Here is a 27,697-nt window from a genome sequence, read left to right on the forward strand (position 1 = left end):
AGATAAAATTGGGGAAATAAAACACAATCCAAACAAACCTCAATTAGATATTTTCCAACCCAACATCACAATTTTAGATTAAACAACAAACTACATAGCCACCACAATCCAAACAAGCAAAATCTTAGAAAAACATCATGCGAAATTCTGGACAAAACATTCATACAAATGACTCAAACACATCGCCACTCATTCAAACACAAAACGCGAGAACTTGAAACACAAGTAGGGGAAGATCTAACAGGCCTTCGAACTCAAACAAATGCAACAAAATGATCTGGAAAGCATGTTAACTTTGAAGAACAAGAGTTTCTGCAGCTTTCTCATGTGAACAGAAATATGATCATGCGAAGTGATGGGAATGAAGCTTATTGATTTATCCATCAAACCCCAATGTTATAGCTTCATCCCATTGCCATTAACATCACCCAAAACAATCATCTATCCCTAATAGAACTAAACACAGCGGCTAGACATAAAATGCAGCAAAGTGACTTTATGGCTGCAACGAATGGGCTTGCCATATTGCAGCCTGCTGTGACACCGCATCTTGCTGCTTTAAATTGCAGCAAGCATATACACAGCATCACTAACACATAGCAAACAGACCCAAATGAAACTCAAGCCAAACCAGAACCTCAATCACACAAAAAACAGTTTTGTCTAATCGCTGCAACAAACCAGCAGCCTCGAGCTTGTTGCTTGTTGCAGCAGATTTTCGTGCACAACCCCCAGCCGAATCATGCAGCCGATGCTTTTTACTTCAAAACTCATGCCCAAGATATACAGAACAGGAGGAAAAGAAAACAAAGGCAAGAGAGACAGCAAAGAGTAAGCATGGTAAGGCTATGGAACAAACTCAATAAACCAGCGGCAAAAAGGTTTGACAACTCATGCATCTTCTTAGCAGAAACCTGGTTTCCTACACTGCAATTACTGGGTTTCATGCCAAAGATCCAAACAAGTACCAAATTTCCAACCCAAGACAACAATCAAGATTGAATCTTGTAGTTTGTAATCCTAAGAATTCTCAGGCCCAACTTGTACACACAGAGAATGGACCAAAGGTGCAACCTTTAGTTCATTGGATTACATGTATAGAAAAAAAATCTATTCGTGGATTCTCGATTGCATTTCTTTGGTTCAGATTCACTTTAAATGAACAAAGGGGGGCGCTACCAGGTTTATCAACAACACCACAACATCAACAAGCAGATTCACAATTATTGCTATCAAGCATTGACAAACACAGAAACTCTAAAAAAAAAACATCTTAGTGCATACGGGACTCAAAACTCTATAAAAGCTGTATTAAACCAAGAGGTTACAATCACCTGATAATGATTTTTGACAAGGCTGAGGCCAAAGGAGATGAGCCGGAGTCGACTTCTATGGAATTTCTGGAAAAGAAGCCTCCTGGTTTCTTCCTTGCTTCGGTCCTCCTCCTTTAACTTCTCTTGCTTCCACGAAACCCCCTCTCTCTGTTTCACTCTCGGTTCTCTCTTTCTTAGCCGCTATCTCCTCTCTCTCGGTCCCCAGATTTTTCCTTTCTCCCAGCTCTCCTCGATGAAATCCCGTAGCTTTCTGCTTTTCCTACGCCGTCCACCAAAAAAACCTCGCTATCTCCCCGGCTGCGTTTCTTTTTCCAACCTTTTATATATCCCGTGGAACCCCCTAAACCCTCACCTCAAAGGTGAGGATGGGGGGTTGATTTCTACCCCAAATTCCAGCCCTCCGATCCAGAAAAATCTCCCATGAAAAAATGACATTATTTTCCCATGCTGCCGCATGTGCGGCATTCTCTCATTTTCTTTTTTTTTTTTTGTTTTTTTGTTTTTTTTTAATAATTCAACAAAATATAAGGAAAAATAACAACTCAAGCAAAACTGAGCATAAAAGATAAGATGAAATGCTAATTTTCTTTTTCCTTCTGTTTTTTTTTTCTTTTTTTTCCTTTTTTTTCTTTTTTTCTTTTTTTTTCTTCTTTTTTTTCTTTTTTCTTTTCTTCTTTTTTTTTTCAATCAATAAATAGTAAAAGGAAACAAAACATATTTTTAAAGAATAATTTTCTCTTTTTGACAAATTTTATGCTAAAAAATCTTGTAATAAAAATAAATAGTTAAACGATTGAAAACGAATACAAAATAAAACTAAGATAAAATTAATAATAATAGACCATAATAATCTAAAAAAAAATTCCAAAAGTCCAAAACTTAAAAGCATGAAATTAGGATAAAAATAAATAAGATAAAAATAAAAATAAAATAAATAGAGAATACTTAAAAATTTGGTGTCTACAGTTTCCATCTAACATTTGCTTACATAAAAATTTTCTTTTTTTCTTTTTCGTATGGAATAATTTTTTAAACATTTAGCTAATTGTTACTAAAGTTTCAAGGAAAAAATCAATTAATGCCTTTAATAATTTATTTTTTCTTGCATTTAACCAATTGTTATTAAAGCTTAAAAGAAAAAAACCAATTAGTTCATTTTCTACAAAAAAATATATAGTATTACTCTTGTTTCCTTTATTCTTAATTAAATTATATTAGATAAAAACTAATTGGAGTATGTAAGACAACAAGATAAAGTTCATTGTGCATGTAAGTAAAACTTCTGGACAATGATGAACAAGAAAGTAACTATTCACAAAATAAAAACAAGAAACTATGAAGTCTAAAGTATCTCTTAACAAGACCACATTAACATGCCTTTTCATGCAGACACGTTTGACCCAAAACTTCAAGAACAGTTTTGAACAAAAACCTGCATCACTTGTTACCAACAAACCATAAATATCTCATCTTGTGCAATTCGTTGATTTTTAAAGAGAAAATTATCAGTGGAAAGGTGTGCTGCCAAACATACACAAATCCACATGCATAAACAGATATTGTGCATGCATAAACCCATATGTAAATCCAGTGAAATAATCTGATATTAATCACATGGTTCATGGTTGCACAAGTGAAGTTGCTCCAGTCCCTGCAAGAGAGCTTCTTCGACCTTTTGCAAAGAATGCTGAAAATCATATATTCTCACAACTTGCTGAGCACTAATTATCATGACATTAATTATCATGACAAGAGTCTTAACATCAAAAAAATGACACATCTCTCAAAATGGTCCATCAGTTTTTGAACAAACCAAATGTCCTTTTAATCACATTTTGAGCAATTGAACGTCAAAGGTTGAATATCTGTTTAAAATTTTGAGACTTGTTCCCACTAGCAGACCACTCACTAAGATGATATCCAACTCCCCTATATGGAGCTAAGAAATCAGGGCTACTTGCATAACCCGCATCAACAAGAAAGTACTTGCTTGTAATGTTGGACAACAAATTGTTACTCATTTATAGTTAAAAGGAAAAAAAACACTCGATATCTAATTGTCATATACCCTTGGGAACAATTAATGGATCTGGATAAGGTAGTGACTCCCTAATTTTATGATAGCACGTAGAACAATATTAAAGTATTGACTAACTGCCTCACCTGATCTTATGAAATTAAAATTGACAGTGTGATTCTTAAAGTTGTGAGCAAAACATAGAGCAGCATTGCAACTACTTCAACAATAACATTTCTAGTATCCCTCAACCCACAATGCTCTCTCAAATTTATACATAAAACAGTAAAACAATTATTGAGTCGAAGTTGCTCTACACAAACTCTGTTCATCACCAAGAAAACAAAAACCAATTTGAAGCTGCTTTTAGTACATGACTGGTTCCTACAAATTGATACCAACAAGATCAGGGTTTATGTTGACAAGTTGATCGGTTTATAAACTAGTAATTAGTGATAATTACATGTATAAGATGATTTTCAAGCCACACAAGAAAAGACTAATAGTATAGAAATAAGCAGGTTATTGTTGTGTCCACATGAAATTATATTATAGGTCCATAATCATTCTAACTAGTTTCATCACAACTTAGCTTTAGCTATAGATCAATTTAAACACAATAGGATAGTTATCATAGATAGTAAGTAAACGGTGACTAACAATAAGATTCATGTTATAGACTTATTGACTGATCATCATCAATTTCTAGTTTATAATATTACTCACTTGTAGTATACTTAATAAAGTTAGTGGTGCACCTACAATTAAGACATATTGTGTCAAAATATATGTGTTAGGTGATATTTATCATAAGGGCTCTTTTTTTAATATAATAACTATGTTATGGCATCAAAAAACTAAAACCAGAGGTCACTAATTGAATTAGTAATGCACTAACATGTAATTAAATCACTTATGGCTCAAAGATTAAAATCTTTCTTTTTTGTTAAAAGAAAATTGAAGCATGTAATTGTTGATCCCTGCTTGAAAAACTACATTAAGAGCAGATAAACTGGTTCGACTAACGGCCAAGCTTTTGGAGGCTATTCTTAAACAAAACATGTTAGTCCTACAATCACAGTAGAAAGTGCTAAGGTGCTTTAAGTTGACCAGATTCAATTTGCTGAAGTTGTAGATCTCACAGCTAGGATACATAGAACAGAGTTAATTCTTTGCTTAGTTGAGTCAACGATCAACTTGAGTCAAAGATATTTTAGGCTGAAATTAGGATGAGATGCCATGTCCCCAAGCACGCAAGCTGTCACACTCTATAGCTTTGTCGTCGTCGTCATCATCACTAACATTTTCAAGTTATGCTTGTTAATTAAGGGATGAAATTTAGGGTTTCTTGAAACTGTAATTTGAGGGGAAAAGGTGAAAAGGGGGTGGTGGTCCCTGTCCTTTTACTTTCAACCAGCAATGAAATGTGTTTTTCTGCTAAAAATATGATCACGTGAGAGAGGCATGCTATTTTTAGCCGAAGAAATGAGCAAAACGAGCATTAGCACCAAATTGGATCACAATTTAAATGTGAGGGACAATTTTGGCTGATTTTATATGTTATGGACTAAAAAAGTATTTTTGGTAAATATTAGGGACCAATTTGACAAATTTTCCGCTCTTTTTCTACCATTTCTTTCAGCCATATTCTTGATAGGAAGTTGGTTACATCTACAATCAAAAATAAAAATTGAGTGTTTCATTTTGCCTTAGCAATTATGAATACACAAATAGGTTTGTGTTTTTTGGCTGAAACTTTGAGTAAAAATGAGCTCTGGGACTAAACGAGCAAAATTTTTATTTGATAGACTATGTTGGCTGATTTTAAATGTGATTGACTAAAAATTTTTTTTTTTTTGAAAAATGTGAGGTACCAAACTAGAGATCTCCCCAATCTTTTATAAGCACAATGTTGTTTACCTGGAGACTGTTTCTCACCAATTCTATAAGAATTATATCATTTTTTTTCTATAATTACATGGAGGATAAGAAAATAGATAGGTTGAAACTAGGGATGGCAACGGGGCGGGGTTGGGATGGGGCCTACAAACTCCCCCCGCCCCCGCCCCCGCCCCATCCTCTGTCCTCCGCTTCCCCCGCCCCCGCCCCATCCCCTGTCCCCCGCTTCTCTCGCGGGGGCTAATAAAAATTTGTTATATAATTTTATTATGGTTAAATTTTAGCAAATAATCAAGTACTAAAATATCAACACATCATCAAATTATTAGTCATTGTAATTTTACAATTGAAACTTATAAAAACAATCAAACAAAAATTATTTGAATACAATCCAACATGATGAAATAAATATAACTAAAGTAGTCAAGTTTTAACTTTTGGCACAAATACAATCACTTTAAGAAAAAAATGTTATTGTATTAAGTGTAATTAGGGATTTAGTATAAATGTATTAGTAAATTTAGTATAACCAATTAATAATTTGTATTAGTACGCATATATAATTATTAGTATAATTAATAATATCAATTATATTATATATACTAATAGACATTATATAATACATATAACTAATAATATCATTATCATAAGTTTGTAACTAATTAAATTATATATTATATATAATTATATACATTTATATATTTTATATATTAATTTTTTTAAAGCTGGTGGCGGGGCAGGGGATGGGGCGGGGGTACACCTCCCCGCCCCCCGCCCCGTTTCTAAGCGGGGGAAAAAAATTCCCCCCATCCCCGCCCCAACCCCCTCCCCATTAGCCCCCCGCGGGGCGGGTGCCCGCTGTCGCGCCCCATTTTTCCGCGATGGAAAAATAAAAAGTGTTTATAAAAGATGTAATTTTATTTTTTTAAAATAAGTGAAAAGGAACCTAAAATGGGACTTTAAAAAATGCGACGATTTGGGTCCAAAATTTAGTCTAAAAATGGTTTTTAAGAAAAAATAGGAGTCGCCACTTGGTATTGAGTTTAGGTGTACCAAGTCACCGAAAAAAGTGTTTTTTTTAAATAGAAATAAAATAAAACCCTTTTTGACAACTCCAGGTCTTTGAAAATAGAAAAAATGAGTTCGAGAATCACGGTTGAAGAAAGGAAAGGCAAAGGTTCGATTAATTCAAATCCAAGACACCCTTTCAACCTAGTCTAAGTTAGTTGCGTGGTTTAGTCAAAATTTTCTTAATCTAACCCTTAAATTTATCACATTTGGATGTTTTATACATGGATGCAAATAAAAATATCGAGAGGGACAAAATGTCCGTTCAAGGGTTTAATTGATACCAATCGCATTAATTGCGAAGGCCAAAATAATTCCTTGAAAGAGTCACGAATATGTGAATGATAAAATTTTAAGAAAAGAAAATTAAATTATATACATAAGGTATAAGTGATCAAAAAATAGGAATGCAACATAATGGGTACGGGAGACAAAAGCTCGTGACATAACTTTCTTATACAGGGATTAATGGGGTATTTAAACTAAAAAGTCATAATCACCCATTTCCCATAAAGAATAATTCTCCTAACATAGACAAGCAAATGAACTAACTTAAATGAGATGCAATTCAAAATGACATGATTAACACATCTAGAGGATATGGGGTAGAGGATAATATAATAGACAATATCATGCAAATGAGAAAAGATCCTAAAAATAAAAATATGCATGAAAATGTAATGAATATCACACAAAGATGATTCTAGCACACGAACGATCTAAGGGTCTAGCGTTAGACTTGCCCATTTCTAAAAATCCTTACTAGCGTTGGACTAGCAAGTAAGTAGAGGGAAAAGCCACAACTAGCGTTGGACTAGTGTGGTGACGTCATGCATTCATAATACACAGTAAAACAAATAATAAATAAATTAAAACAAATAAACACATAAGAGCACGTAGCACATAACACGTAAACATAATATCTAGATGCAAAAATCCTAAAGAAACGAGTAACACATAAGCACACGAGCATGCAAATACACAAGCAAATAAAAACAAATGGAAACCTAACTATTACATTCGGGGTCCCTAACTACAATCTAAAGGGGTAAAGAATAAACAAATAATAATCTAACTATTACAATTTGACATTTAATTGACTTTCAAATAATCATCAAAAATTAAATTAAATATATGAAACTCAGAACGAATAAAAACAAATAACTAAAAGAAAATCACTCAAAACATGCAAATTCACACATAAAAACACATAAGAGCACATAAGAGAATTTAAAATAAAACAAGAAGATACCTCCCTTGAAGTAGTAGCTAATTGGGTTTGGTTTTACCTATTTAACTCCAAAATTAACAAAATCATCAAGGCACCAATTTAATTAACAAATAAATCATAACAAATGGAAATAAACATGAAATCAATCAAATGAAACACTTAGGGTCTGTTTGGTTGGAAGTAAAATGTTTTCCTTGGGAAAATATTTTCTGTGGAAGTAATTTTCCATGAAAATCATTTCCCTTTCATCATTTTCAGGTGTTTGGTTAGCTTATTGAAAATATTTTCTTACTTCATTTCTCTGGTGTTTGTTTAACTTTTGAAATATTTTCACTTTTATCTCTATCTTTACTTTCTACATATTATAACTACATACTTCTTTCCATGCAAAATAAGAAAATTTATCTCATTGTTTAACTTTAAAAAATCTTGGAGAAATGTATATATGAATAAAAAATATCTCCTTAAGCAATAAACAAATTGCTGGCCATTTAGTGTCAAATATCAATTACATGCAATGCTTATTATGACATATATCTTGCACTCTCACTGCTGAAAGTTTCTCTAGAAAAGAATGTCCCTATTATACATAATTAATTACTAGTATAAGATGAGTAGGATGAGATTTTTTTTTTGTTTTTTTTGGAATATACTAGGGGGAGGGTTGGGTTGGGTTGGGTTGGGTTGGGTGGTACGGGGGAGGGAGTGTAAGGGAGAGGTCTTGGATTCGAGTCCTCCTGTTTACACTAAAAAAAAAAAAGGACATACTACAAGATGTTTTCAGTAAGTTTGGAACATACTACAGGCGGGATGCATGCATTTCGGAAAACAACTTCAGTAAGTTTGGAAGGGAAGTTGTTTTCCATAAGATGAGTGAAAATATTTTACATATGAAAATGTTTTCAGTAACTTTTGTGCAACCAAACACGGGAAATTAGGAAAATATTTTCTTGGAAAACATTTTCACCCGAAACAAACGGACCCTTAAATGAAGTGTAATCAATGATTATAGAAGAAAAGCAACTTCTATTTAAGCAATCAAATCTGTTAGGGATCTAATTGCAAAAATAAACAAAGTTTTGGGATCGAAATTAAATAAAAAAATAAAAAAAAAGTTTAGGGACCTATGTGTAATTATATTAGGGACCTAATTGAAATAAACCTCAAGCATTTGGGCTACAATAAAATAAAGTAAAAGTATAGGGACTAAAGTGCAAATTCGTTTCTGGTCTTTTAACCCAACAGGCCACTTAGGCCATTTTACTTATTTGTTTGGGCTAGGATTCCCAAGCCCACCAGAAAGCCTCGAGAACGACAGACGGGCTAGCCCATCATTTTTGTCAAACAAACCCAACCAAAATGTATGGGTTTCAACTCCCAAGCCCATGCATAAAACCCAAAACAAATAAACCAAACCTACTTACAAACCCAACCAAATGAACCAGATTTTATACCAAAACTCAACCAAACAAACCTCAACATAAAAAATCATATTAAACAAACCAAAGAAAATTAAAATTTAAAGGGGGGAAAATTGATCGATTTTTTCATATTTTCGAACCACAATAAGATTATATGAAAATTGAGGGCCCAAAATGCAAAATCCCAGATTATCATTGCAAAGCATCTGAATTTTCCTTCCGCTGCAACTTTCCCCTGCCACATTCAGTCGGCGGCAATGGTTGTGCCGACGGTGTCACCGGTTGCCGATCGCCGGCGATTTTTCCGGTCACCAAAAATTATCAAAATACACACTTTCACTCGATTTTTCGAGTAGATTTCATTTCCGAAGTTATTTTTTACAAAAAATGAATCAAAATTGGCGAAATTGCCAAAACAGTTCGGTTTTTTATTATTTTTCAAAATACTCAAACCTTCACTAAAAATCATAAAAAATTATGCCAAAATCCTCCTTATAACTTCTACATTACAATTGTGATTTAATCTGACAAGAAAACAACATAAAAAATAAAATAAAGCAAAAAGCTTTTTTTGTTATTTCGGCATTTTTCAAACCATTAACATGCATTCACAGAAATCATTTTTTTTTTTATGTTTATTCATGGCTTCCCCAAAAATTCAACAACATCAGTAGCAACAACAAACGAAGCCAAGGGACAAACAAGCATCAAATCATGTATTTAATTTAATAAATTAAAGAAAGGAAAAAGCTGGAAAAAAGATAAAAGAAAAATAAATACCTCAATGAAGATTTGTAGTCTCTTGATTAAAATTTGATGAAATTACAAGCTCCAATCGTTTTTATTGGCCTTGCCCTGTCCAAGAGAAAATCTGAGAGTGAGTGTTTTATTTGCTAAAAAATGAAGGGGAGAATCTGAGAGAGAGCCGAGAGATTTTTCTTCCCTTCTGCACCGAGGCCTGAGAGAGGGAGGGGGTCTCTTGCAATTTTTCTTCTTCTGCTTCTTTTGACTTCCTGGAAGTTCAGAGAGGTCAAGAGTGAATTGAGAGAGCCAAAGAGAAGGCCGAGAGGGAGGAGCCAGTAGGGCTGCAAACGAATCGAGCCGCTCGCGAGCCGCTCGAGTCGAGCTCGAGCCGGCTCGAGTCAAACTCGAGCTCGAGCTCGAGCTCAAAATATTAAGCTCGTTAGCTCGCGACCCGGCTCGCGAGCTTGGGTATATATATATATTTTTTTATTTTTATTTTTATTTAATAATAAAATTACGTATATTATATTTATTTTTTTTTTATTTTTTATTTTCATAGTAAAATTACGTATATATCCTTAATATTTTATTATTTATTAAGAAAAAAATATTATTTTATTTATTTTTTAAAAAATAAAATAATTATTTTTTATTTTTTTTCTAACTCGAGCTCGAGCTCGAGCTCGGCTCGACTTGATTCGAGTCGAGCTCGAGCTCGAAATTTGCCGGCTCGTCGAGCTCGAGCTCGAGCTCGAGCTTGGTAAAATTTAGTCGAGGCTCGGCTCGATTAGCTCAAAGCTCGACTCGGCTCGGCTCGTTTGCAGCCCTAGGAGCCAGGGACCTCTTTTGCAATTTTTCTTCCTTACTTTTTCTGTCCTAGCCGAGAGAGAGAATTGAGAGGGAGAGTTGTTTTTCTTTTTTTCGGTCCGGAGCTCCTTCTGTCGTGCGTTGAGAGCCAGGGGCTTCTAAGCAAAATTTTCCTTCTCCTGCAGTGTTTTCTGTTTTAGCCGAGAGAGAGAGAGAGGAGTGAGGACCTCTCTTGCAAATTTCCTCTTCCCTTAGCTAGTTTGGGAGGATGGAAATGAAAAGAAAAGAAAGGTTTTGAAGGGATAAGAAAGTTTTTCCATTGTTTGGGAGTTAAAATGAGAAGGAAAAGAAAAGAATAGGAAAGATTCCGCTGTCCTCCATCTTTAGGAAAGGGAAGGAAGGGACAGAAGTTTAAGTAAATTTTTCAATATGACCAAATTACCCTTAAAATCTTGATACAGAATACTTTAATACCCGATGGAGCCCTCACATTTGTCTATAGAAAGGGCGTATTTGTAAAATAATTTATTTAAGTATCTTTTCCTTTCCTTTGCATTTAACTCCCAAACAAAAGAAAACTACTCACTTTCTTTTCTTTTTTAAAACTTCCAAACAACTTAGATAGAAACTTTGATCCTTTCTTTTCTTTTCTAACTTATCATTTCTCTTCTTTTCTTTTCATTTCCATCCTCCCAAACTAGCTATAAGTCTGTTGAGAGTCACAGCTGAGAGAGATGAAGGACCTTGAAGCAAAAATTGGAGCATTTCTCCCTTTGTTCGTTGAGAGCCGGGGCTCTTCTGTGCAATTTTTTCTTCGTTTCCCTTAATTCCCCGTTGCCTTCTTCGGATTCTTTGGTCAAAGAAAGAAAAAGAAAGAAATCCACCACCACCTTTTTTATTTTTTTTAAATTTAATTAATTTTTTTTTTGTTTTTACAAAAATTGATTTTTCTTTTTGTTATTTTTTTCTTCTTTTGCTAAAACAAAACTGCAAATATAAGAAAAATACGCATTAAAATGTAAGAAAATAAATAACTCATTAAATAGAAAATAATCAAGACAATATTAAATTTTGACAAAAATTTGGTGTCTACACCCGCGGTCACCCCGCCCCCATTGCCATCCCTAGTTGAAATTTGAAACAGGGATGTCACGATCATTTAATTAATATTAATATTTCTACGAGTTAAACTAAGTTTTAAGACAAGAATTATATCACTTACGAGATTTTTATTTGTGAATTGATGAGTGAACATGTGTTTATTCAATATGAAGGTACAATACTTTTTTTGATTTTTTCTTAATAATGCAAGCTTTTTAAAACTAATCTTATTCTCTTTTAAAAATTAGTTTTCTATACATTGATGGTGTATATCTTTTCATTATTAGATGCATGATATATAGTTTGAATTTGAATTTGAAATTCATATTTTGCATATCTATATCTATATCTATATGTATTAAAGAGCAGGTTTTTGACTAAGAGCTTTCACAGCATTAGAATCTGAATCTTTTTATACTATAATTTTAGATTTATTTTAATTCAATAATCCTTATCTTCTCCTTATCTCTTTCTACTTTTCATTGATATTGACATTTACCACATCACTGATAGCAATAACTAACTGTTAATTTAAGAAACTAGCAACTATAAGGTGTCGTTTGGTTCGCATGTTGGAATCGGATTCGGATTCGAAGTCATTCTTCTTGAATTTGGAATGGAATCAATCATTACAATACATTTGTTTGGTTCAGTGCCAGAAATGTGTATCATTACTATAGTTGATGTTTGGTTCGTTGGCTCTTTGTAAATGGGATATAAGAAATTTTCACTAATTAAATATATTAGTATAAATGTATTAATAAATTTAGTATAACTAATTAATAATTTCTATTAGTAAACATGTTTAATTATTAGTATAATTGATAATATCAATTATATTACGTAGATTAATATACATTATATAATATATATAACTAATAATATCATTATTATAAGTTTGTAACTAATTAAATTAAATATTATATATAATTAAATATAATTATACCAATGTTATAATATAAATATAAATATATAATTATATAATATATATAAATATTAATTAGACTAGTATTTTATATAAATATAATGTATATTACATATTAAATATAGTTATTATTATATATTATTATATTTAAAATAATAATAATAATAATAATTATAAAACTTATTAATATTATATACATATATATATTATAATTATATGCACATATAATATACATTTATAAATATACGTATATATTATAAACATATTATTATATAATATTAATAAATTTATAATATATAATATATAAATATAATTATATTTAACTAAATAATTATAATATATATTTATATAATATAACAATATCATTATTATTTGTAACTAATTAAATTAAATACTACATATATAATTAATTATAATTATACAAATTTTATAATATAAATATAAATATATAATTATAATTATATAATATATATTAGTTATATTAATATTTTATATAAATATAATGTATATTACATATTAAATATAGTTATTATTACATATTATTATATTTAAAATAATAAATATAAATATAAATATAATTTATTAATATTATATACATGTATATATTATAATTATATGCACATATAATATATATTTATAAATATATATATTATAAATATATTATTATATAATATTAATAAGTTTATAATATATATTATATAAATGTAATTATATTTAACTAAATAATTATAATATATATTTATATAATATACTAATATTATACTAAAATATATAATTATAATAAAATATTATAACTATAAAATATTATATATATGTATATATTATAATATAAATATAAATATAAATATATATAAATTTTTATTATACCAATATTATATAATTATAAGATTTGGGAATTGGACTTGGGTTTTGGACAAAACCCACCAACTTACTAAGGAATAGAGGAATGCTAAATTTTTAGATATCATTCCAAAATTTCAATTCCAATAGTAGTGAACCAAACATGAATCATGGGATTTATTCCATAACGTCATTCCGAAACCCTTTTATCAAACGCCCCCTAAAATTTACATATCCAAAATTTAGTAGTTTGTTTGAATTACAGTTTTCACAATTCTATGTATCTTATTGTTATAATGTATTTTAGTCTTATAATTATTCACAAAACTGATGATCACTAACCTATTTTACCCATTTTTATTTGTCATCACACAAATTAAATACAGTGAAAAAAGATTATGTATTTATACTCTCGCCATGGATAAATCCCACTTACAAGAATTTCAATCAGTGACAAAGCCAAGATTTTTTTCTAGAGGGGCTAAAATTTTTCTTAACATAATTATTTTTATGTGCTATGTTCAAAATAATTTTCATCTATTTAACTATATGAAATCTAAAAATATCAAATATTAATTTTAATTATAAAGGAATGTAAAAAAATAAATAACTTTTTAAAGAAAAAATTAATTCAAATATAGTTAATTCACACACACACATACACATACATATATATATATATTCTCATAATATAAACTAAACTGCAAAAAATTAGGAGGGTCAACTTTATTTTACACAAATATTTACATAATAGGAATTAAAATTTTTAAAACTTGAGGTGGGGGCCTATGCCCCCATTAGTCCCCTATTGGTTTCATCATTGATTTCAATGACATTTTAATTCCAAACTTGCAAGATTATAAAGAAAAAATAACTGATCGCAAAACAAATCTTACACTATAGTAATCCCACCGAAATATTTGAAAAAGATTAAGCAAGTTCAATTCTAAGAAATACAAGTCTCACTGAATATTTTTTTTGTAGCATGAACTCCACAAAATTCAACAGAATTAATTAAACTACCAATATTGATTTTCATATTAAAAGTTGATTGATCCAAAAAAATGTTCGCATCTTTATACAAAATTATCAAACCGAATGCATAATGTTTGTAAATATTTCATTTTGAAATAAATTTAATATATTTAAATGTATGACATCTAAAAATATCAAATATTAACTTTAATTATAAAGGGATTAAAAAATAAATAAACCTTTTTAAGAAAAAAATTAATTCAAATGGAGTTAATTCATGCACACACACACATATATATTGTCATAATATAAACTAAAATTGTAAAAAATTAGAATGTCTAGCTTTGTTTTATATGAATATTTACACAATATGAATTAAAATTTTTATAACTTGAGGGGGAGGGCTATGGCCCCCATTAGCCCTCATTGGTTCCATCATTGATTTCAATGGCATCTTAATTTCAAACCTACAAGATTACAAAGAAAAAAATATTAATCACAAAACAAATCTTACACCACAGTCTTCTCATTGAAATATTTTAAAAAGGTTCAACAAATTCATTTCTAAGAAATACAAGTCTCGCTGAATAGTTCTTTGTAGTACGAACTCCACAAAATTCAATAGAATTAATTAAACCACCAATATTAATTTCATACTAAAAGTTGATTTGTGTAAAAAATGTTTGCATCTTTGTACAAGATTATCAAATCGAATACATAATATTTGTAAGTATTCTATTTAAATATATGACATTTAAAAATATCAAATATTTACTTTAATTATAAAGGGATGTAAAAAAATAAATAACTTTTTTAAGAACAAAATTTAATTCAAATGTAGTTAATTCACACATATACACGCACACATATATACATATATATTCTCATAATATAAACTAAAATTGTAAAAAATTAGGAAGGCCAACTTTGTTTTACACAAATATTTATAGAATATAAACTAAAATTTTTAAAACTAGGGGACAGGGAGGCTATGGCCCCTATTAGCCCCATTGATTTCATCATTAATTTCAATGGCATCTTAATTCCAAACCTGCAAGATTATAAAAAAGAAAATAACTAATCATAAAATAAATCTTATACCATAGTGATCCTACTGAAATATTTTTAAAAAGTTCAACAAGTTCACTTCTAAGAAATACAAGTCTCGTTGAACTTTTTTTGTAGTACAAACTCCACAAAATCCAATAGAATTAATTAAACCACCAATATTATTTTTCATACTAAAAGTTGATTGGTGTAAAAGATTATCAAATCGAATGCATAATGTTTGTAAGTATTTTATTTTGAAATCAAATAAAACATGCAATTACATTTATTTTTATCCATATATCATTCATTTTCTAATATAAATTTCTATTATTATTTCAAGATCCATCTTCCGCAAAACTGCAATTCTTGAATGGTCTACACATTTTATCATATTTTGAACTATTGTTAGACAAATAGTAAATATTAATTATGTTGATAAAATTTTTTTAACTTTTTCAAATTTACCCTATCTTTTAATTTCTTTGAATAACATAAGCTCCGTAAGTAGCACAGGTATTGACACTAGTGTATTATGTATCTAACTGTAATGGTGTATATATTGCCAATATATATAAGATTAACTGTTCTTTTAATACTATGACATTATTTATAATTAATCTTATTATATTGTTCACTTACAACTATTCATGAATGCACTTAATCTACTTATAAATTATAAGCGACCGGATGAAGGCTTAACAATCAGGGTCCATAAAAGCACACAAAAAGGGAAATTACACCTACTATTAAATCTTGACAATTACTACTCACTTCCAGAATAGTAACTCTTTCATAAAAAAGAAAGAAAAACTTTTACAGTGCATCTAGATTTAATGCTAAGCCTAGTTTGGGAGAGGATTTGATTGGATGCAAGATCAGAGGGATTGTTAATAAGAGATTCTGTTTGAAAATTCCCATTATTTTTTTAAAAAAAAGCCCAATTCTTATCTAGTAGGAATCAAAAACTTGCACCAAGGAGTTGAATGAGTAAAAAGGGGAAATCAAACCAAACAGGATTATTGTAGGCTAGCACAAAATTGACATTAAACTCATCACATGATTTTGATCGGCAAAATGGTCAAATTATTCCCAGTCCATTGATAACTTTGCCATTATAGAGGTAAAAATGCACAAGTGAAAAAGAACTTTACTTTTCATTGTTGCACTCCCATATTATTTTGGTTTAAATATGAGAGTGCCCATGGATTTTATAGACACTTCATTTTCATTTGAATTGCTATTTTTTGAAATTTTGTAGAAAAGTGTATCGCAACGACTTGATACATGTAAGATAAAAAAGTGATTGAAATATACTCATACAAAACATAAAAATTTTTACATGAAAAATCACAATCCAACAAAGGTCTATGCTTTCTTGTACCTCGCAATTGGTGCAATTGGAACTTAGATGCAACTTGTTTTGAAATCATTCATAGAATTGTTTTTTTTATTGTATTTAATTTGAGCTGAAAAAGGTAATTTTATTTCATCCAAAGAGTTGCGTTCGTAATAAAGCACTAGCCATTTGGTCACATCTGGCTTCTTGCCTTTTTTTTTTTTTTTTTTTTTATTTTAATTTAGCTATGAATCAGAGGACGAATTTGTCATTCCACAACCTTCCGACACCCTCTAGGAAACTGATCCTAAACCAGACTGGATAATCTTTCTTAAACTTTATATATCCTCGTACTCCGTAAACAACTTCTTCGACTTTTTCTCCGACGTTTTCGCAAACAACTCCTCATTCAATACCACTTCTCCCACTTTTTCTCATTTTCGCATTATTTACAGATGTTCGCCCTGGCTTCTTGCCCTTTTTTTTGTTATTTAGCTATGAATCAAAGGACGAATTTGTCATTCCACAACCTTCCGACGCGCTCTAGGAAACTGATCCTAAGCCGGACTCCTTGAACTTATATATCCTTGTACTTCGTAAAATCTGATACCTTTCCATAGTTACGTCCAAACTACTGATAATGGCGGAGGAGCCAAGCCTTCCATGTCATCCCCATCTTCTTCCAAATCCATATTCAAATTCAACTCCATACCCAAATCCAGATCAAGTGTTTCCTGATGAAATGATGAGAGAGATCTTGTTATGGCTTCCGGTCAAGTCCCTGATGCGATTCAAGTGCGTCTCAAAGCTCTGGCTGTCCATCATCCTAGATCCTTCCTTCGCAAGGGCGTACCGTCGTGGTTTCCGAGGTCTCATCCTATCTGATCCCTACTTCGAAAGATTGGCACCCACCAAGGATTTCTTCTATGTGAGCCTCGATGGTGGTCAAATTTCCCACCACCTCGCCGTCGAGCACGACGGTGGGAGGAGTTTGGGCTACACCGAAATCGTCAACGGTTTGGTGTGCTTCTACTACGGCAATTATTCTTGCTTGTACAACGTTGCAACCCGGGAGTCGATGGAGCTTCCTCGGTCGGAATATGGGCATAGCTCTGCTACCTATCACCTGGGTTTTGATCCGGTAGATAAGTTATACAAGCTGCTGAAAATATGCCCGGTCTATAGTGATGATGATTACGATGGTGAGGATTTACGCGAGGCGACTTGGCTTTGTAACTTGGATTACTCGGAGATTCTCACCATAGGTACGGATGCTTCGTGGAGACGTATCGCTCCGGCACCTCGGGAGATAGTGGAACGAGCCGTCTGCCTTGATGGAGCCTTATATTGGTTGGAAAATCGGATAAAAAACGTTGGTGGATTCGATGGCTTTCTTATTGCTTTTCATCTTGCTCAGGAGAAGTTTGAATTTGTTCCCACACCGGGAAGACGACTCCCCTACCGTCTACCATATTTTGGAACTCGTCTGTCTGCAATAACTTCGTACCCGCAGGATGGGGTAATTTATAGTCATGGTGATGGTGGGTGGCGGGTTGAGCACCGATTTGATATGCCGCAGGAGCCCGACCACGAGTTTTGTGCTGTAGGTATACTGCCTGATGGCAAGGTTGTAATATATGAGAGCACTGGTCTTCTCTACTTCCCGGCTCCATTTTATTTATATGACCAAGTGGAGAAGAAGTTGACGAGGATTGTGATTTGCAGATCCCCTTCCTCCTCATCACTTGAACAACGATCCAAACTATTGTTTCGGGATGATATTTGTGGGTACTTGTCCTATTATGAGGAGAATATCATCCCACTGAGTTATTTCGCAACTCCCTACCCTTAAACAGACAGCAGTACTGCACTTGTTTTTGATTTTAGAGTTGTTTAATGAACTAATTACTGAGAACGGACTTTATAATCAATAATTTATGTTATTTTTCTTTCCTTTTTTTGGTTGACGTAATCACAGAGGCAGTTTTTACTTAGTAGAGCTTATTTTGTAACCAATAAATTATCTTTGTTTATATTAATTTCTTGAAAATATGATAATACTGCAGCTGGTAAGGGTTCGTTCAGAGTTCTGTTCTTTGTTTGCTAATTCTGTTTAGACTTCCTATAGTTCACGTCTACCATCTCAATTTTCTAGCAGTCCGCTATCTAGCTAATCTACCCAGATAACATATAGAAATGCATTATGGTGCCTTCGATAAAGTATAAGACAATGTGGAGATGATGCGTATCAAATTTAGGTTGGGTTTTGACTGTACCGCTTTGCTGGTATGGTGCATCAAAATTGGATACTGCCCTACAAGCTAGCTTTGTCTCTGCTGCCTACTTTTATCTTCTTTTTAAATCTCTCAATTAGATAATTCTCAGAGTTAATCATTGACTTATAATTTACCAATACTGGGAATGGACCTAATTAAGCATGCTTCTTGAATGTTGTCCTTAATTTATTTTTTCTTTAGTTCTTTGCTGGACTGGGATGTTAATGGATTCTCTTTTCATTAGTCATTGTTACTTTGCCCACAGAACTCAATGTTTCTGCTTGGTTTTCTATATTGTGTTCTGCAGAAAAGTGATAATACAATGATTTGCATGTGGTGGATGGTGTAATGATTTTTATTTTGTATTTGGATTCTGTTAAAACTTTGCTGGCATTTATTCTAATTTTGTGATTTGGAAATGTTCCCTACTTGTGTACTCGTAGCTTATCTGATTAAGTCAGCTTTATCCCTGTTAAAGGTTTATGTTCAATATTAGCAATCAATCTCTGTGTTCCTAGGAACGTGAAAGGGACTGCTTCTTGCAGTTCATAACCGACAGTTTTTGCTATTGCCAGAGGAAAATAAGAGACAAGGTATGCCATCAGGTCAGTTTTTGCTTTATTTGGAGCTTTTATTTTTTGTTGTTTTGGGGTGGGGGGTGAGGGAGGGGAGATTTCTATCTGTCTGAGATCCCACTGCTTTCCCTGTGCCACTTCTTGTTCTTCTGGTGTAAGAGAGGTGATAAAAAATGTAAGCAAGTCTAGTGAAAGAACCTGGTTATAGGTGATTGACTGAGGATATATCCTTGTTGACCATATGTAAGCTATTGTTGACTGTATTAGCAACCGTTTTCTCCTCCTAGGTCTGAGATTCCTATGATTGATGACAACATATGTCAGCGCAACGGACTTTATTCAGTTCTTGCCAGTGTTACAAAATCACTTCGTTTTGTTGGTTGGATCAGTACAGTATCCATATGCTGTGGCTTTATAACTTGTTTTCTAGTCTTAGCAAACCTACTCTGGCATATCAGGATTATTGATTACCTTAGCTATGTGTTTCACCTTGAATGTCTATTGCAGCGGAGTTAATCCACAAGAAAGCCAGGCACATAATCTGTTGCTTTCTTCAACTATGCTTAAACTTTTGATAAATGCAAATTCTTGGTCTCTGTCTCTTATAGTTTTTCAAATTCACTCCCAAACTATGTTGGCTTTTCTTGACCAGTCTTCAGTTGGCTATTCCATTCGAACTTCCTAGAGTTCATCAGTCGATCATGTCAGTGGTCTTAGTGGTTTGCTGACTAACTGATCTACAGAAATAACAGGGATTACAATTTTACTGGTACGGTACATCAAAGCTTATCTTTGTCGCAGTCTTTTGCTTTGTCTTGACATTATTTGCTTTCTGCATTTTAAATTTGTTTTCTTTTTACAAGCTCTTGTTCAAATAATCCTTAATCTTCAATCATTAAAGTTGAATTTTTTATTGTGACTTTTCTGGTATGGTGCATCAAGAGTGTATCTTTGCTCAGCGCCTTGCTTTGGTTTGATTACAATTTGCTGCATTTTACTTTTATTTTCTTTTAACAATCTCCTTTGCAGACAATATTCAGTTAATCTTTTTTGACTTATTCTTCAATTGTAGAGGGCTTTTATATTAATTTACCAAATATTCAGTAATTTACTGTTTACCTAATTAAGGATGCGTCTTGAAAGCTGTCCTCTGCATTTAGTTTTTGTTTCTGTGCGATTTGGATGTTGATGCAAACTCTCATTTCACTTGATGTATGCCTACAGAACTTAAACAATAGCAGAATAGCTTTTCAATTGATTTGTCTGTCAAGACATGCCTTGAACCTACAATAACCATCATTTTAGTAGAGCAATAATTGACCAAAGGACAATAAGGGGCATGCTATTTTGTCAAAGAGTTAACATCTTTAATTGATGAAATGAAAGTTGACAACAGAATCTACTGTTGAAATAACATTTCCACCCACACGCTGTTATGCAGGTGTAGCGCAACCAAAATGGAGATCCCAGGTGTGTCTGAGAAGTACAAGTGGCCTTATTTACATATCCTCTTATCCTACGGGTACGTTTATGGTAGGATGGGGGGTACATGGATGGGATTGCTGTTTTAGTAGTTAACCATTTTATTCACAGTATCTGTTGTTGTAGAGCCTAGCAGTATCTTCCTTTGAAACTACAATATGGACATGCCTCTGATTCGACTAAGTTGCCATCATGAGAATCATTACAATTGTTGATCCCGGTAAATTAACAGTGGTTGATGGAGTGGGTTTTGCAGTAGGCTTAGCAAGGGTAGGTTTGAATATGATAACATGAGCCTGAAATATATAGACGTTTAAAAGTTTCATAGACTGGATGCTGTTGAGGAAGTGTAGAGAAGAATGAGTTGTGTTCTGGATGTTTAGCACTTTTATGAATTTCTTTCAATCTATGGGTGTCATTCTGCAGTACTGTGGTGGTGGTTAACTCTCGCCATCTGACATTGCTTTCTGTTGGCTTCGATTTACAGACTCGTTGAAAATTATCAAGTTAATTCTCACCATTCTGTACTGTGCCTCATGCCAGTTTTGTAACTTGCCCATTGCAGGCCGTATGTTTTTGGAGAAAATTCTAAAATTATTATTAGAAAAAAAGTAAGTCTGTAAAAGGGGTCTTTTGAGTTGGTTATTCTTTAGCAGAATGGTCTTCGCATTTAGGAAATGTGAAGTCTGTTATCCTTTTGTTTTTATTTTTTTGGTTCCGCTGGATTTAAAAAAAAAAGAAAAGAAAAATTGACCTTGCATTCTTACAATGCGAGCTTCATTACAGAAGATCACATCGGACAAAGTTTTGTCCACAATTGAAACCCAAAATTTTCCCTCTTCTCCAAATCCCACTGATGAAGCAGAAGCAGTGGTTTCGGGCCCACAGCAAAACTCAAGAAACCCTCCTCGAAGTCAAAAGACCAAAATGGAGGAGAAAGAAAAGAGAACTTGTTCAGCCCCAGGTTCAGATCAGCGGCAACAATGGCTGGCTGGGACTAGGAGGCTCTTATGGTGGTTGCTTCTTAAGAGTTGTTGCTATTGATCTTGAGGAAGATGAGCCAACAACAGAATCAGCTATACTCAGATCAGGGGGATTCTTTCTTTTTCTTTGATTATCTTAAATCTTTCTTTTAGATCTTTCTGATTTCTCGGGTGCGTTGACTTTTAATTTTTTTGAATTATTATTGTGATTAGAGACCAAGAAAGATATGACAGAATGGACAACTATTGGAGATGAAGAGAAGAAAAGAAGCGGAAATGAATTTGATGCACAAGGTTCGATTGTTTCCCCTTCTAGTTCAGCTATTCTATGCATCGATCGACTTCGTGGGGAGCTTTCTTGCACTGTAAGAGCCACAAAACTGCTGTCATTTGATAATACCCCTGTCTGAAGTTTCTTAAGTAAGGTTCTCTGGTTAAGAGTATTTCCTATTGTATTGTGGTACAATTGAAAAATGAAAGGTTTCATTTCGATTTGGCAGATTTGTTTGGAGATTTGTTTTGAGCCCAGTAATTGGATGATGGTTTTAACAAAATAGCTAACTCAAAGGCTTTTGAAACTATGACTGAAGCTTTAGTTTCAGCCAACAATTGGATAATCCTTGGCTGTAATTACTCTCTGGAATCTTGAATAGTTTAGCGTAGTGATTAGTTTCTTTAATTCATATGCAATTATTCTCTCTTTATTATTGCAATGGTTAGCTTTTTATTTTTTCCAGATTCAGAAGATATGGGCAAAAAGATTTAAGTTGGTGTCGAAGCCAAGTATTGATTGTATTTTTATGTTGAGGAGTTGCCTGAATATGTATTTAAATTTGTAGTTTTTTTGATAATACAGATTCTCATAAGATATGTTCATAGGATACACCTGCTGAACCTTGCAAATTGATTCATATAACAGATAGTTTGGATGCTTTGTCCCTTCGATGATTTTTCCCATTTAAACCAACCTATCTGGGGTTGTGAGTAAAGTTCTGAGTTTATATGTCTACTGTCTTGCGTGTTTAATATCTCTCTACTTTCTTTCAATTGTGTGAATTTAGATTTATATCTAGAGACACCATGAAGACAGTTTTTATCACTGTATCACATTAATTCAGCACTCTTTGGATATTGGCACAGAGAATTTTGTTCCTTTTGCTGTTTAGATTGTTGAATTTCAATTATTTTGGTGATGGTATTGTGGTAAAACTGTAAGAATTAATCTCGTTTTTCTGGTTACCTTAATTCTGCATATTTGATTTACTCTTCTCTAAGATTTTGGCAAACTTAATTGAGCTTGAACATAACTGATTAGAGTTAGAGCTTGATATTGGAGACTGGGTGGACTCAAGCCTGATCTTGTTTAAGCTAGCTAATGCTTTGATTCTTTTGGACCCATAGTTGATATTAACTGTTCCAGGTTCCTGCAGGTAAGGTGAATTTGGAAACTACATGATGTTCCAATATGGTACTGTGAGGAGGATTTCGAAGATAAAAATAGAAGCTCAATGGTGCACAAAACTCTTAAATGCAGTGAACTTGTTGAATGCAGGCTATTGAAGCTGGTGATGGCCTTTTGGCAACCGAGGCAGCAGATTCAAGACCTGATATCAAACATATCATGCTCAATTTGGTGAACATCATCAGCGATTGGGTGTAGTCTCATTACTTTTTTTTTTTTTTTAAATCAATAATCAAAGGAGAAGGGCAATTTTGCATAATACTTGTAATGGCATTTCCATTGTAAATTTGTTTCTGCAATTATATTTGTATTGTAAAGTAACAAAACTACAAAGACATTATGAGAGGTCAAAATTCTTGTCCAGCTTCTAATGAATGCCATTAAAGAATAGAAAGGGAACCAATGTTCAATGATATGGTTGACATAACTTGATTTGTTGTAATTGAGAAATTGGCACTTGAGCTTAGTTATTTGACCAACTTTCTTTTTGTCAGGCCTTTTGATTGTGATTTAATTGACGAAATTTGATATGACATAATTTGTTTTCTAGGTTGGAAATGATCTCTGGTTTAGTATGTATTTTTTTTGTCACAAATATGAAGGTAAGAAATTGCATTAGCATTTGCCTTTTAAGGTTTGGGCAAAAGGCACTTTTAGATCCATGATATGCTAGTTTGAAGGTTTGGGCAACGGGCAACTTTTAGACATATGATACTCCATGCTAGTTTGGCTGGCAACGCCTGAACTCAAAGAGAATTATTTATAAGCTAAAGGTAACATGTAGTTTTTAACAAAAAGTTGGATGGAAACTAAGATGTGGTTAGATGAACTCAGATTGATCATTAGACGAAATCGTCATCGAACTCCAAAATTAGTTAAAGGTTATAAATTTTGAGTGCAATGCATTTATTTTTGCTCAATTTGCTTAATGCTAGCTATTGCATCCTAAAGCTTTCTGTTTTTCCTTAGTTTGGTAATTTAAATTTTATTAAACCAATGAAAAAAGATGGAGCATCAATTCTTTCTGGCATTTGACAAATGCAAGTTTAGCCGGTGTGTGTTTATGTATTTTTATTTTTATTTTCATTTAAAGAGATTTCGCATTAAACAAATGTGAACCGGATGAGTTTGCATTTACTGAATGCAAAGACCCCTTGATGGAATTCGACACTCAAAATGCCCCATTGCGGAAATTTTTTAAAATTCATCAGCATTTTGGAATTTTCTCTATGTTTGTGTTGGGAATAATCTAATCTAAAAGAATGGTTTGCCTTTAGGAATTATTAGAGGATAAGAACAGATGAAAAAGAAAAAGAAACAAAGGAGCCAAAATCAGAATGTTTGATCTGAATAGACCCGAAAATGTGTGTGTAGCAGCTATTGCAGCTCAGAACACCTGAAAAAAGGGCTTTGCTTGTTAGCAATTTCAGAGAATAATTTAGCTCAAGAAGAAGAAAAATTAATATATGTTCTAGTAGTAGTTCTGTTACACCTTTTAGTTTGCTTGTATGATAATAAATAGGATCGACAGAGATGTACCATGTGCTCTTTTCATAAGACTTAACAGGACTGAAAATCCTTTCCAATTTAGAATTCATTCTTGCTAATCACGAAAGATGGCAAAATCAATATCATACGTATAAAATTCCCAAACAGTAAAATGCAACTTGTACAACTTTACACAACCGAGCATTTTGGTCGTGTAAAGTTGAGATCTCTTGTTTTGAGCATCATTAATTGTCTTATGATCTATCAAAAGATTGTTATATGCCTGAATCATATCACAAGGAAAAGAATTTCTCTTTTGATAAACTTTGTCATGAAAGATTACACGGAAGAAAGCGAAATAAAACCTCTGGGCCTATGCAGAACGGATTTGGGACCTGTCAAGTTGAAGTTTTTGTATCCTATTTAAATCGATTTATTTAATTATTACTACATTTTTTGTAAATTAGTAGGGTTCTGATTTAATCATAAATTTTCAAATGTTAATGATATGCGTCTCCTCAACTTAGTTGTACAAGTTAACAAATTCAAATTTACATCAAAATAAAACTTGCCTCCAAATGCCCTTGGAGGAATTTTTTTGGCGAGAAACGCCCGGAAAATTTCCAGATTCCGGCGGATCCGTTCTTGCTTCCACTGGAAAATGAGTTTCCTTGCTCTTTCTTTGTCTCTTCTGGTTTGATCTTTCAAATGTGTATATTTGTTGTTGAATTCTGTTTTTCCTCAATGAAATGGGCTGTTGTTGATCTTTTACTTGGACTTATGAATCGGCTTGGAGGCTGAAACCCAGCTTCTTTGTTGATCGGACAATAGTGAAAAGATGGGGGCTAGGTTTCTGTTTTCTATGGGTACTTTCCTTTATTATTCGTTCGGCTTAGGAGGTATAGCCCAAGACAAAACAAAAGAAAGGTAAAAAAATGGCCCAATGTCGTTTTTGTCTTGGAAATCAGAAAATGATTTTGCAATAGTCCCTGGTCTTTTAAGTAATTTCACTGTAGCCCTAAATTTCGTATTTTTAATTAAGTTCTTAATTTATTTGCATCTTGGTCCCTAAGCTTTATTTTTCTTTATTATTGACCTCTAATATTTTTAAAATTATAATTTGACCCTAAAAACTTTTTAATTTTTACAATTGGGTCACTAATGGTTTTGATTTCTTAAGTATGATTGTTTATCTTCTTTAATTGCTTCTCAGGCTTCATTTAAATGCATTTAATTAGTAAAATTTGGAAATTTTATGTTTATTCATATTTTTTGGAAATTATAAAGTGAATTTGCTATATGTTTACATTTTCTTTTAAATTGTTAATTAAGTTGATGTCTTGACTATTTTGTTGATTTTGAAATATATATAGGGCAAATTCTACCTCATAACCACTATTTCAAGGGAGTTACCTTCTATTATTACTTTAAGTTCTTTTATGTGCTTCTATGTGTTTTTTTTATGTGTGATTACATGTTTTTAAGTGTTTTTTCTTTTATTCCCTCATTTTATTCATTTTAAGTTTTAAATTATTTTATTTAATTTTTGATGATTAGTTGGGAGGTATTTAAATTCCAAATTACAATAGATAGGTGCCCAAGAAATGTATTTAGTTAGATTATGTAATAGATATATTTTATTTTTGCCAAAATTGTAATTATCAAATAAATGTAATAGATAGATTTATTATTTTCAAAAATTCCTCATCTAGATTGTAGTTAGGCCCCCAATGTAATAGTTAGTTTTTATTTGCTTGCATGCTTGTGTGTTTATGTACTTATATGTTTTATTCACTTTCTTTAGGGTTTTTGCATCTGAATATTTTGCTTATGTGTTATGTGTTTATGTATTTATTTGTTTTAATTATGATTTATATGCTTTATTTATTTATAATTGACAGGTGTCGAGCCTGTGCAATAATAATTACTAAAAGGTCCTAATTACCACCACAATTAATTATAGAACAAATCCAAGTACTAGAGTAGGGACCCTAGGTGTGCAATATGGGTTACTTGATTCACCCTATTCCCGAAGAGTTTGCTTGATCCGATATATCAAAATTGTCTATAAAAGTATTAAATTTGCATATAATGGCAAGTATGGTCGATTCCACAGGGAACGGATAGGAAGTTGTTTCTTTCCAAATCAATAGAACAAAATTGGGGGATAATTAATGGGATGAAAATAAAAATAAAATAAATAAAATTCAAAAGCTAACCTAACAAGTACAATTTACCAAAAATAGCAATTAATAAAATTCTACCCAAAGGATCAACTTTTCAGGTACGGTCCAATTAAATGATCATCGATGCAAAGATATTTCATTCATTCGTCACTAGGTTGGTTATAGCCATCAACAAGTTCTGACAGCCAATTCTTCCTTATTTTTTCGACAGTCAAAGTACGACCGTTGACTGTTTCTCTAACCAGAAAGCAACTCTAGGTACGACCGTAGGAATTTAATTATCCAGTTGCATTAAAACTAAAAGAACCCAACCCTAACCAATAAACACGCTAAGAGGGTTTATTTAAATTAGATCTTACGTTTCCCCAACATAAAGCCAATTATGGTGGTTGTCACTAGTTATCAACTAAACGAACAATTACGGATTCAATTTAGTTAACGTGACAGTAGGCTATTAGATTCAATTAAATATCCGGCCGTTGATACTCAATTAATAA

The 27,697-nt window shown here is 32.3% G+C and overlaps 1 protein-coding gene across 11 annotated transcripts; it reads left to right on the forward strand.

The window, feature by feature from the left end:
• The first annotated feature begins 17,093 nt into the window (after window positions 1–17,093).
• Window positions 17,094–23,939, forward strand: LOC113705141 (putative F-box protein At1g32420). Of its 11 annotated transcripts, none has more exons than XM_072056927.1 (4): window positions 17,095–20,368; window positions 21,041–21,121; window positions 21,868–22,429; window positions 23,495–23,939. In XM_072056927.1, exon 1 carries the CDS (start codon window positions 17,389–17,391, stop codon window positions 18,598–18,600), a length of 1,212 nt encoding a protein of 403 aa, XP_071913028.1. In that variant the 5' UTR covers window positions 17,095–17,388; the 3' UTR covers window positions 18,601–20,368; window positions 21,041–21,121; window positions 21,868–22,429; window positions 23,495–23,939. The 11 variants fall into 11 exon arrangements, with proteins under 11 accessions (XP_071913017.1, XP_071913028.1, XP_071913036.1 ...); XM_072056935.1 differs by having other exon boundaries at window positions 17,095–19,992; window positions 20,259–20,368; window positions 21,041–22,429; XM_072056957.1 differs by having other exon boundaries at window positions 17,095–19,629.
• The last annotated feature ends 3,758 nt before the right edge of the window (window positions 23,940–27,697 follow it).

Source organism: Coffea arabica, chromosome 1e (assembly GCF_036785885.1).
Source record: "Coffea arabica cultivar ET-39 chromosome 1e, Coffea Arabica ET-39 HiFi, whole genome shotgun sequence".
Taxonomy (NCBI): domain Eukaryota; kingdom Viridiplantae; phylum Streptophyta; class Magnoliopsida; order Gentianales; family Rubiaceae; genus Coffea; species Coffea arabica.

Bases quoted from the DNA above. Each gene is read 5' to 3' on its own strand.
- LOC113705141 (XM_072056916.1), top strand. From the start codon at position 17,389: ATGGCGGAGGAGCCAAGCCTTCCATGTCATCCCCATCTTCTTCCAAAT.